Source organism: Scyliorhinus torazame, chromosome 29 (assembly GCF_047496885.1).
Source record: "Scyliorhinus torazame isolate Kashiwa2021f chromosome 29, sScyTor2.1, whole genome shotgun sequence".
NCBI classification, from domain to species: Eukaryota; Metazoa; Chordata; class Chondrichthyes; order Carcharhiniformes; family Scyliorhinidae; genus Scyliorhinus; species Scyliorhinus torazame.
Window position 1 is genome coordinate 33,377,371 of NC_092735.1, and position 12,716 is coordinate 33,390,086.

Genomic DNA, 12,716 nt, shown 5'->3' on the forward strand with positions numbered 1-12,716 from the left:
ACAGGATACCCGAGGGGGGCTTCCAACTATAAAACACACGAGGCATCAGCACTCCGCCTCTTTCCACTGGTGACAACTGTAGTGACAGTCAGGGTGTACAAATCATTCAACACCTTCTACACGTGGATCAGAGCTAGTCTAGTCTAGATAATTAATGTTAGTTTACTTAGAGTAGCAGAGGGTCAATCCACAGGCAGCTGTGTGCTTCGTTACTGAAGTTCAATAAATCTTATATTGAACCCACATTTGCTGTATACTTGATCAGTTCATTGCAGCGTGTGCAGTCCGTGTTATCCCAGGGTGAACATCACGACACCCCCCCGCATCCTTCTAAATTCCGAGTACAGTCCCAGTCTACTCAACCTCTCCTCGTAATCCAACCCCCTCAACTCTGGGATGAACCTAGTGAATCTCCTCTGCACACCCTCCAGCGCCAGTACGTCCTTTCTCAAGTAAGGAGACCAAAACTGAACACAATACTCCAGGTGTGGCCTCACTAACACCTTATACAATTGCAGCAGAACCTCCCTAGTCTTAAACTCCATCCCTCTAGCAATGAAGGGCAAAATTCCATTTGCCTTCTTAATCATCAGTTGCACCTGCAAACCAACTTTTTGCGACTCATGCACTAGCACACCCCGGTCTCTCCGCACAGCAGCATGTTTTAATATTTTATCATTTAAATAATAATCCCTTTTGCTGTTATTCCTATCAAAATGGATAACCTCACATTTGTCAACATTGTATTCCATCTGCCAGACCCAAGCCCATTCACTTAGCCTATCCAAATCCCTCTGCAGACTTCCAGTATCCTCTGCACCCCCAGGAATGGTAATAGAAGTATCTGGGGCGTTGTCTGTAAGGTATGCTTCTGTGAGCATGACCATGTCAGGCTGATGCTTGACAAGTCTGTTGAGACAGCTCCCCCAACTTTGGCACCAGCTCCCAGATATTAGTAAGGGGGGGGGGGGGGCGGGTGGAGGCCTTGCCGGGTCAACAGGGCTGGCATTGCAATTGTTACCTCCACCTGTACTTGCCTCAAAATCCGGGAACTTCCTTTCTAGCAGCACTGTGGGTGGACCTACGCCACATGGGACTGCAGCAGTTGAAGAAGAATGCTTGCCAACACCTCCTCGGGGGCAATTAGGGATGGGTGGATGCCAGCCTAACCCACATCTTGTGAAACAAAGGAAATTCTACTGGCGATCAGGTTATTTTGGGATCAAATTTTCAATCAGTGGGAAGAGGCGGGCGAGAGGGTACTTGTGGCAATAATAAAAAGATTATAATTACAAATCCCTTGCCTGGGGAGGGGTGGGTCTCACTCTCAATTTGCCAAACAGAGTAGGCAAGAGAGAGAGACTGCATGTGCTTCCAGCAAATCCACACCTGTGTTTAGATCCAGGTTTAAATCCCAGGTGACAGACAGGCTTTTGAACTTTGTGTGTTACTTAATGCAGCGGGGGGGGGGGGGGGGGGGGGAGGGAGCAGAATGGATAAGACATGGGACAACAATGATTCTTAAATTTGGCTGAAACAGGTGAGGGAAAATAAACAGAAATCTGCAAAAAGCAACAAGCTAAAAAAGTTTAATAATAAGCAAATCCCAGCACACACACACACACACACACACGCAGCATGAAATGAACGCTGGTCCTGGGATTGAGCTACCTGGCAGCAGCTCTGTGTGTGTGTGTGTGTGATAAAGCCGGAGCTCAAATACAAACCTTTCACTTCCTCATTGGGCTGGGCTGAGCTAAGTCCACGCCGCTCCGATCTGGGGTTAGATTTTGACACAGTAAGAGTTGGGGTTAGGTGGGAGGGGGGTGTCAGTGCCTGGCTGGCCTGGAATGAGGGGCATTCTCCAGCACAGACCATCGCCACAGGGATTGCTGAGTTGGAGCTGGTGATTTGCTGTGGAATCGAGCCTGGGATGGATCCCAGAGACAGCCCCGAGCTGTTGCTGCTGCTGATACTGATCGCGGTCTGGGTAAGAGCTCCCATTCCCCATCCCTCACTGCCAGATCCTTCCCCACTCGCAGTCCTGCTTGTCTGGACACGGGATACCTGTTTTATTTATTGCTTGCGGTGAGATGCGTCTGGCCAAGTTTAATTGTTAAGTATCACCCCTCCCCCCCCCCAGGGGATGGGGGGAGATAGTGCATGCAGAGGAGGGGAGAGTGAGGGGAGAATGAGGTTCGCGAGGGGAGAGTGGGGAGAGTGAGGGTTAGAGTTGAGAGAGTGAGGGTTAGTCAGGGGAGAGTGAGGGTTAGAATGGGGAGAGTGAGGGTTACGGAGGGGAGAATGAGGTTCGCGAGGGGAGAGTGAGGGTTAGAATGGGGAGAGTGAGGGTTACTGAGGGGAGAATGAGGTTCGCGAGGGGAGAGTGAGGGTTAGAATGGGGAGAGTGAGGGTTACGGAGGGGAGAATGAGGTTCGCGAGGGGAGAGTGAGGGTTAGAATGGGGCGAGTTGAGGGTTACGGAGGGGAGATTGAGGTTCGCGAGGGGAGAGTGAGGGTTAGAATGGGGAGAGTGAGGGTTACTGAGGGGAGAATGAGGTTCGTGAGGGGAGAGTGAGGGTTAGAATGGGGAGAGTGAGGGTTACGGAGGGGAGAATGAGGTTCGCGAGGGGAGAGTGAGGGTTAGAATGGGGAGAGTGAGGGTTACGGAGGGGAGAATGAGGTTCGCGAGGGGAGAGTGAGGGTTAGAATGGGGAGAGTGAGGGTTACTGAGGGGAGAATGAGGTTCGCGAGGGGAGAGTGAGGGTTAGAATGGGGAGAGTGAGGGTTACGGAGGGGAGAATGAGGTTCGCGAGGGGAGAGTGAGGGTTAGAATGGGGCGAGTGAGGGTTACTGAGGGGAGAATGAGGTTCGCGAGGGGAGAGTGAGGGTTAGAATGGGGAGAGTGAGGGTTACGGAGGGGAGAATGAGGTTCGCGAGGGGAGAGTGAGGGTTAGAATGGGGAGAGTGAGGGTTACTGAGGGGAGAATGAGGTTCACGAGGGGAGAGTGAGGGTTAGAATGGGGAGAGTGAGGGTTACTGAGGGGAGAATGAGGTTCGTGAGGGGAGAGTGAGGGTTAGAATGGGGAGAGTGAGGGTTACTGAGGGGAGAATGAGGTTAGCGAGGGGAGAGTGAGGGTTAGAATGGGGAGAGTGAAAAATGAAAATGAAATGAAAATCGCTTATTGTCACAAGTAGGCTTCAAATGAAGTTACTGTGAAAAGCCCCTAGTCGCCACATTCCGGCGCCTGTTCGGGGAGGCTGGTACGGGAAGGGTGTGAGGGTTAGTGAGGGGAGAATGAGGTTAGCGAGGGGAGAGTGAGGGTTAGAATGGGGAGAGTGAGGGTTTAGATTGGGGGAGTGAGGGTTAGTGAGGGGAGAGTGTGGGTTAGTGAGGGGAGAATGAGGGTTGTCAAGGGGAGAATGAGGGGTAGAGGGAAGAGCGAGGGAAGAATGAGGCTTAGCAAGGGGATAGTGAGGGAAGATTGAGGGTTAGTGAGGAAAGAGTGAGGGTTAGCGATGGGAGAGTGAGTGGGAAGAGTAAGAGAGACAGAGGGTATATTGAGGGGAGAATAAAGGGACAGTGAGTGAGGAGAGTGAGGGTTCGCGAGAGGAGAGTGAGTGGGGGCGAATGAGGGATGTTGACTGGTGACTGAGACGGTAAGGGGAGAGTGAGGACAGAGTGAGTGGGGAGTGTGAGGGATGGCGAGGGGAGAGTGAGGGGAGGGGAGAGTGAGGGATGGGGAAGGGAGAGTGAGAGGAGGGGAGAGTGAGGGGAGGGGAGAGTGAGGGGAGGGGAGAGTGAGGGATGGCGAGGGGAGAGAGGAATGGTGAGGGGAGAATGAGAGGAGGGGATAGTGAGGGGAGAGTGAGGGATGGGGAGGGGAGAGTGAGGGGAGGGGAGAGTGAGGGGAGTGTGAGGGGAGAGTGAGGGGAGGGTAGAGTGAGAGGAGATTGAGTGGGGAGTGTGAGGGATGGTGAGGGGAGGGTGAGGGATGGGGAGGGGAGAGTGAGAGGAGGGGAGAGTGAGGGAAGGGGAGAGTGAGGGGAGGGGAGAGTGAGGGGAGATTGAGTGGGGAGTGTGAGGGATGGCGAGGGGAGTATGAGGGATGGGGAGAGGAGAGTGAGTGGAGAATGTGAGGGATGGGGAGAGGAGAGTGCTGTCGAATGTGATTTTGGTGTTATGTTGAAACGTTTTTGCTCTGAGGGAGTTTCACTGCTGGAAGAGCTCAGGATTTTCCAAATCTGAGCCACTCCAAACTTGGCCAATGTGAAGTGCTGATAGCGATAGTTGGAAGGAGATGTGGGGCAGCCATGCTTCTCACAGAGGCAACTTCAACTGAAGCATTCAAAAGGGAATTAATTCAACTGTTACCTGAAAGGGAAGAATGTGTAAGATTCCGGGGCAAAGGCAGGAAAACAGCACTAACTTCAGTCTGCAGACATGATGGGCCGAATGGCCTGCTTCTGAACTGTAACAAGTCTGTGTTTCTGTGTGAAATTACTCTCGTAGTAAGAGGGAACTGTAACCGTCTGTGGAGCTTGTTGACATTCTGTGCCTTTGTGACTGGCGATAGATTAATCAAACAGAAAAGCTAGTGACTAACATTGAAAGATTTACTCTCCACAAATGCCTGGCCACATTAATTGATTGTGAAGTTGGCACGGGTGGCACAGTAGTTGGCACTGCTGCCTCACAGCACCAGGGACCCGGATTCAAATCTGGCCTTGAGTGACTGTCTGTGTGGAGTCTGCACGCTCTCCCCGTGTCGGCGTGGGTTTCCTCCGGGTGCTCCGGTTTCCACCCACAGTCCAAAGAGGTGCAGTTTAGGTGGATTGGCCATTGCTAAATTGCCCCTTAGTGTCCAAAAAGACATGGAGGTTAGACTAAGGGGTTAATGGGATAGGGCGGGGAGGGTGAGCTTGGCGGAAGTGCGCTTTCAGAGGCTCGGTGCAGACTCGATGGGCCGAATGGCCTCCTTCTGCACTGCAGTGGTTCGATGAAGGTAACATGGGGCGGGACGTTTCACTGTTAGTTATTTTGCAGGACTGAGGAATTTTTAGGAAGCAAGAAGAGTTGGGATGGTGGCGTAGTTGGCAAAGGGTGGCATTCAGTGCCCATCTCTGGTTGCCCTGAGAAGGTGGCACTGGGGTCTCCTCTTGAGCTGCCGTTGAGGGGTAAGTTTGGTCATTGTGGTGGTGGTCTGATACAGCTGATTCAGAGAGTCAATCGCATTGGCCGCAGGGCTGGAGTCACCAGAATGGTCACTTTTACTGAGGAAGCCATCGGGACATTCAGGAAACTGTCCCCGGGGATCTGATCCGCTGGCAGCTCCAACCATTTGTGGACTTAGTCCATAAGACTAATGGCTGGTGAATGAGCGAGGTACAGGAAAATGCTGGAAATATTCAGCAGCATCAATGGAGCGAGGAACAGAGCTAACGTTTCGAGCCTGTGTCACTCTTTTTCGGAAGAGCCATTTTGGGCTTGAAACGTGAACCCTGTGTCTATCTCCACAGACGCTGCCAGATCTGCTGAGATTTTCCAGCAGTGTGTTTTATTCAGATTGCCAGTACGCGGGCAGTTTCGGCCTTTGTGTTAGGATAGCGGCCGAACTTAAAAACTTCAGAATAAAACTGCACCGAAACTACCCGTGGAACATTTTCCTGATGTGAAAAGGGGAAGCTCAGTTAATGCTGACCTTGGCGAGCACTATGTGTCGTTGACCTGGGATTACTTGGGCGGTGCTGGGACACGTGTCCAAATTGGCGTTGTGTTGTGTTCTGGGCACCATTTTCTTCTTCTGTTTTTTAAAAATAAATGTAGAGTACCCGATTCATTTTTCCCAATTAAGGGGCAGTTTAGCGCGGCCAATCCACCTACCCTGCACATCTTTGGGTTCTGGGGGCGAGACCCATGCAGACATGTGCAAACCTCACACGGACGGTGACCCAGGACTGGGATCAAACCCGGGACTTCGGCACCGTGAGGCAACAGTGCTAACCACTGCGCCACCGTGCTGCCCCTTCGTCTTCTGTTTTAACCCTTGAGTCACGTCCGGTTCCGTCGACCCGTGCCAGCAATTGCCGTGGGCCGGTGTGGTCACACCCTTCTTATCAGTTGTTACAGGGACCAACTCGGTTACCAGCGGCATTGTGGTCTGCTCAAGCGCAACAGAATTACCTCACACAAAATGAAATTAACTGAAACTTATGGGGAACTGAAACCTCAAGTCAAAAAAAAACAACCCCACAGTTTAATAAAACCTAAATTTAGCCTCAGATGCCGAGAACAATTAAAAAGAGGATTTGGGCTAGCAGTGAAGGGGGCGCGGTCACAATGCCGGCACTGGGGCGGGGGCTATACATTCAGGTCTCAAGGGTAGAATTCCACAGCCCCTCCCACCAGTGGGATTTTCCAATCCTTTTTTTTTAAATTTAGAGTACCCAATTATTATTTTTTTTCAATTAAGGGGCAATTTAGCGTGGCCAATCCACCTAGCCTGCACATCTTTGGGTTGTGGGGGCGAAACCCACGCAGACATGGGGATAATGTGCAAACTCCACACGGACAGTGACCCAGAGCTGGGATTGAGCCCGGGTCCTCGGCACGGTGAGGCCGCAGTGCTATGCCACTGCGCCACCGTGCTGCCCTGGGATTTTCCAATCATGCCCGAGTCACCGGATGTATGAACAGCTTGCCCGCGTTTTCCGGCCCCCCCCCCCCCTTCACCGGGGACGAAAATTCCACCTAAAGGATTCTTTGTCAATCAGCCATACTCTTGGGTAAATCGGCAACCTAGAGGAAAGAGGAACAGGAGGAGGCCCTTGGCTCCTAGGGCCAGTTCCACCGCCATTCAATAAGACCATGGCTGATCTGATTGTGACTGAACTCCTCTTTCCTGCCTACCAGCAACCCCCCCCCCCCCTCCATAACCCTTCGCACAGGATTGGGCCATTCAGCCTCTTGAGCCTGTGTGGTGGTATGTATTAGGGGTAATACGTTCCACCACGTGTCGACAGGCTATTGGTGGAGGGATGCCAGGTCCTGATAGGATCTGCCACCTACTGGACTCCACCCAGAAATGCCGGTATAAGAACCCAGCTTTCCCCTCCATTTCCCTCAGCAGCTGCATTCTGTAACCACGCTGCTGGGGATAAATTTCTGCTTAATAAAGCCTTCAATTGACATTACCTCAACCTGCCTTGCGTCATATTGACGGTGCTACAATTTATTAAGCAGAATTTAAATTGAAGAAAACGACGTGGGAACATGGAGCTCCGAATCACCCCGGAGTGCATGCGCATCGCACCCCAAGCAGCTAACTCGGCCTCTATCTTCAAGCACTGCCTGGCATGCTTTGAGGGCTACCTCCGAACGGCCCCCGGCACACCGACTGACGAACAAAAGATGCAGGTCCTCTATTCCAGGGTGAGTCCTGACGTCTACTCCCTTATCGAGGACGAGGACGGTTTCACCGGTGCCATCGCCGCGCTGAAGGATATCTACATCCGGCCCGCCAACCAGGTTTTTGCTCGCTACCAGCTCGCCACACGACGGCAATTTCCGGGGGAATCGCTGGACGAGTTTTATAACGCCCTGCAGATCCTGGGTCGAAACTGCAACTGCCCGGCAGTAACAGCTAGCGAACACACAGAGCTCCTGGTCCGCAATGCGTATGTGGCAGGTTTGGACTCTTCCCAGATCCGCCAGAGGCTTCTGGAGAAAGAATCTCTGGGACTTACAGAAGCTCGGGCCCTGGCGGCATCCCTCGATGTGGCCTCACGTAACGCCCGCGCCTACGCCCCCGACCGCACTACAGCCCCTTGGGCTCCGTGGACCCCCGCTGCAGTCGACTCTCCGACACCCCCCCCACCCCCGCAAACCTGCGCGGCCAAAACACCAGACCAACCGGGGGGGCCCCGCTGCTATTTTTGCGGCCAGCCGAAACACCCTCGGCAGCAATGCCCAGCCTGCGCGGCTACCTGCAAAAGCTGCGGGAAGAAAGGCCACTACGCGACAGTGTGCAAGTCCCGCGGGGTCGCCGCTATCTCCGGGGAAGAAACGGGACCACAGACCCAGCCCTCCCAGCAATCCACGTGTGACAAACGGAAGCCGCCATTTTGGACCCCGGACGCCACGAGGGAGAGATGGGCACCGCCATTTTGTCCACCCCCGACCGCGCTCGAACCGTGGACGCCGCCATCTTGACTGAAGGACCCCGACACAGACGGCCACATACTGCCTGATTACGATGCTCAACTTCAACAACCACGTCTGGCTTCGACAACCCTCGACCAGTCGCGACCCCGGACGCTCCAGACTGCAACCACTACAGTCCTAGTGAATGGCTACGAGACGCCGTGTCTTATCGACTCTGGGAGCACGGAGAGCTTCATTCATCCGGACACGGTAAGGCGCTGTTCCCTCGTAATTCGGCCAAGCACCCAGAAAATTTTCCTGGCGGCGGGATCCCACTCCGTTCAGATCACGGGGTTCTGCATCGCTAACCTAACGGTGCAGGGGAGGGAGTTCCGAAATTACCGGCTCTATGTCCTCCCCCATCTCTGTGCGCCCACACTCATAGGGTTGGACTTCCAATGCAACCTCCAGAGTTTAACATTTAAATTTGGCGGCCCTATACCCCCACTGACTGTCTGCGGCCTCGCGACCCTCAAGGTTGAACCGCCTTCCATGTTTGCGAACCTCACACCGGATTGCAAACCCGTCGCCACAAGGAGCAGACGGTACAGCGCCCAGGACCGAGCATTTATCCGGTCTGAAGTCCAGAGGCTGTTGAAGGAAGGCATCATCCAGGCTTGCAACAGTCCCTGGAGAGCCCAGGTGGTAGTTGTTAAGACCGGGGAGAAACAGAGGATGGTCATCGACTATAGTCAGACCATCAACAGGTACACTCAGCTAGATGCGTACCCTCTCCCCCGCATATCCGACATGGTCAATCGGATTGCACAGTACAAGGTCTTTTCCACCGTGGACCTTAAGTCCGCCTACCACCAGCTCCCCATCCGTCCCGGTGACCGCAACTATACTGCCTTCGAAGCGGACGGGCGGTTATACCACTTTTTAAGGGTTCCATTCGGCGTCACGAACGGAGTCTCGGTATTCCAACGAGAGATGGACCGAATGGTTGACCAGCACGGTTTACGGGCCACGTTCCCGTATCTCGACAACGTCACCATCTGCGGCCACGACCAGCAGGACCACGACGCCAACCTCCAAAAATTCCTCCAGACCGCTCACGCCCTGAACCTCACTTACAACAAAGAAAAATGCGTGTTCCGCACCGATCGTCTAGCCATCCTGGGCTACGTAGTGCGTAATGGAGTGATAGGCCCCGACCCTGAACGCATGCGCCCCCTCATGGAGTTCCCTCTCCCCCACTGTGCCAAAGCCCTGAAACGTTGCCTGGGCTTCTTTTCTTATTACGTCCAGTGGGTCCCCCAGTACCCAGACAAGGCCCATGCACTAATCCAGTCCACTACTTTTCCCCTGACAACAGAGGCATGCCAGGCCTTTAGCCGCATCAAAACGGATATCGCAAAGGCCATGATGCGTGCCATCGACAAGTCCCTCCCCTTCCAGGTCGAGAGCGACGCATCGGATGTAGCTCTGGCGGCCACCCTCAACCAAGCAGGCAGACCCGTGGCCTTCTTTTCCCGAACCCTCCACGCTTCAGAAATCCGCCACTCCTCAGTGGAAAAGGAGGCACAAGCAATAGTGGAAGCTGTGCGACACTGGAGGTATTACCTGGCCGGTAGGAGATTCACTCTCCTCACTGACCAACGGTCGGTTGCCTTCATGTTCGATAATGCACAGCGGGGCAAGATCAAGAACAACAAGATCTTGCGATGGAGGATCGAACTCTCCACCTTCAATTATGAGATCTTGTATCATCCCGGAAAGCTGAACGAGCCATCCGATGCCCTATCTCGCGGCACATGTGCCAATGTACAAGTGGACCGTCTACAAGCCCTTCACGAGGACCTCTGCCACCCGGGGGTCACTCATTTCTACCACTTCCTTAAGGCCCGCAACCTCCCTTACTCCGTCGAGGACGTCCGAACAGTCACCAAAAACTGCCAGATCTGCGCTGAGTGCAAACCGCACTTTTTCAGGCCAGATAGAGCGCACCTGGTTAAGGCCTCTCGACCCTTTGAACGCCTCAGTTTGGATTTCAAAGGCCCCCTCCCCTCCACCGATCGCAACGCGTGCTTCCTGAACGTCGTTGACGAATACTCCCGTTTCCCTTTCGCCATCTGAATGCCCCGACATGACCGCGTCCACGGTCATTAAAGCCCTCGGTACCATTTTTACACTGTTCGGTTTCCCCGACTATATCCATAGCGACAGGGGGTCGTCCTTTATGAGTGACGAACTGCGTCAATTCCTGCTCAGCAGGGGCATAGCCTCGAGCAGGACGACCAGTTACAACCCCCGGGGGAACGGGCAGGTAGAAGGGAGAATGGAACGGTCTGGAAGGCCGTCCTGCTGGCCCTCCGGTCTAGGAGCCTCCCAATTTCCCGCTGGCAGGAAGTCCTCCCGGATGCCCTTCACTCTATCCGGTCCCTGCTGTGCACCACCACGAATCAAACGCCTCACGAGCGCCTCCTCCTCTTTCCTAGGAAGTCCTCCTCTGGAACGCCACTTCCGACCTGACTAGCAGCTCCGGGACCCATTCTGCTCCGGAAAAATGTGCGGGCGCACAAGTCAGATCCATTGGTGGAACGGGTGCATCTCCTTCACGCCAACCCGCAATACGCCTATGTGGAGTACCCCGATGGGCGACAGGACACGGTCTCCCTGCGAGATCTGGTGCCCGCCGGAGCTACCCACACCCCCCCAACGCCAATCACCACCTCCTCACTCCCGCCGGTTCATCCCGCAGCCACCCCCCTCCCGGGGGGTTCGGTTCTCCTCCCAGACCCGCCCAGGAGTAAGGAAACAGGGGACAGCGCTACGCTCCCAGAGTCGACAGGACTCGAGCCAGCGCCATCACCACCACGCCCGAGACGATCGGAAAGGACGACCAGGGCGCCCATCCGGCTCATCGAATCACTTTAACTCTCAACGTTTTCAGTTATTGTGTCTTGTTATAGTTATGGCATCATGCTGACCCTGTTTGGCCCGTTGGCCCAGTTTTCAGTTATTGTGTCTTGTTATAGTTATGGCATCATGCCGACCCTGTTTGGCCCATTGGCCCAGTTGAAGCAATAATTTTGTGTTTTGTTCAAAGTTACGGCACAGTACCGACTCTGTAAACCCCTACCACCATGCGAACCACCATCTCGCCGGGTTTATTTTCAACAAGGGGTGAATGTGGTGGTATGTATTAGGGGTAATACGGTACACCACGTGTCGACAGGCTATTGGTGGAGGGATGCCAGGTCCTGATAGGATCTGCCACCTACTGGACTCCACCCAGAAATGCCGGTATAAGAACCCAGTTTTTCCCTCCATTTCCCTCAGCAGTTGTATTCTGTAACCACGGTGCTGGGGATAAAGTTCTGCTTTTACGTACATAAAAAGCAAGAGGGTAGCCAGGGAAAGGGTTGGCCCACTGAAGGATAGGCAAGGGAATCTATGTGTGGAGCCAGAGGAAATGGGCGAGGTACTAAATGAATACTTTGCATCAGTATTCACCAAAGAGAAGGAATTGGTAGATGTTGAGTCTGGAGAAGGGGGTGTAGATAGCCTGGGTCACATTGTGATCCAAAAAGACGAGGTGTTGGGTGTCTTAAAAAATATTAAGGTAGATAAGTCCCCAGGGCCTGATGGGATCTACCCCAGAATACTGAAGGAGGCTGGAGAGGAAATTGCTGAGGCCTTGACAGAAATCTTTGGATCCTCGCTGTCTTCAGGGGATGTCCCGGAGGACTGGAGAATAGCCAATGTTGTTCCTCTGTTTAAGAAGGTTAGCAAGGATAATCCCGGGAACTACGGGCCGGTGAGCCTTACTTCAGTGGTAGAAATTACTGGAGAGAAATCTTCGAGACAGGATCTACTCCCATTTGGAAGCAAATGGACGTATTAGTGAGAGGCAGCACGGTTTTGTGAAGGGGAGGTCGTGTCTCACTAACTTGATAGAGTTTTTCGAGGAGGTCACTAAGATGATTGATGCAGGTAGGGCAGTAGATGTTGTCTATATGGACTTCAGTAAGGCCTTTGACAAGGTCCCTCATGGTAGACTAGTACAAAAGGTGAAGTCACACGGGATCAGGGGTGAACTGGCAAGGTGGATACAGAACTGGCTAGGCCATAGAAGGCAGAGGGTAGCAATGGAGGGATGCTTTTCTAATTGGAGGGCTGTGACCAGTGGTGTTCCACAGGGATCAGTGCTGGGACCTTTGCTCTTTGTAGTATATATAAATGATTTGGAGGAAAATGTAACTGGTCTGATTAGTAAGTTTGCAGACGACACAAAGGTTGGTGGAATTGCGGATAGCGATGAGGACTGTCTGAGGATACAGCAGGATTTAGATTGTCTGGAGACTTGGGCGGAGAGATGGCAGATGGAGTTTAATCCGGACAAATGTGAGGTAATGCATTTTGGAAGGGCTAATGCAGGTAGGGAATATACAGTGAATGGTAGAACCCTCAAGAGTATTGAAAGTCAAAGAGATCTAGGAGTACAGGTCCACAGGTCATTGAAAGGGGCAACACAGGTGGAGAAGGTAGTCAAGAAGGCATACGGCATG

The 12,716-nt window shown here is 53.2% G+C and overlaps 1 protein-coding gene across 1 annotated transcript in view; it reads left to right on the forward strand.

The window, feature by feature from the left end:
- The first annotated feature begins 1,760 nt into the window (after positions 1 to 1,760).
- LOC140404027 (receptor-type tyrosine-protein phosphatase H-like) overlaps positions 1,761 to 12,716 on the forward strand; it is a 96,835-nt gene continuing 85,879 nt past the window's right edge. Inside the window, exon 1 of the mRNA XM_072492368.1 lies at positions 1,761 to 1,990. Within this exon, the coding sequence (XP_072348469.1) occupies positions 1,934 to 1,990 (57 nt within the window). The 5' untranslated portion in view covers positions 1,761 to 1,933. The remainder of the gene's footprint in view (positions 1,991 to 12,716) is intronic.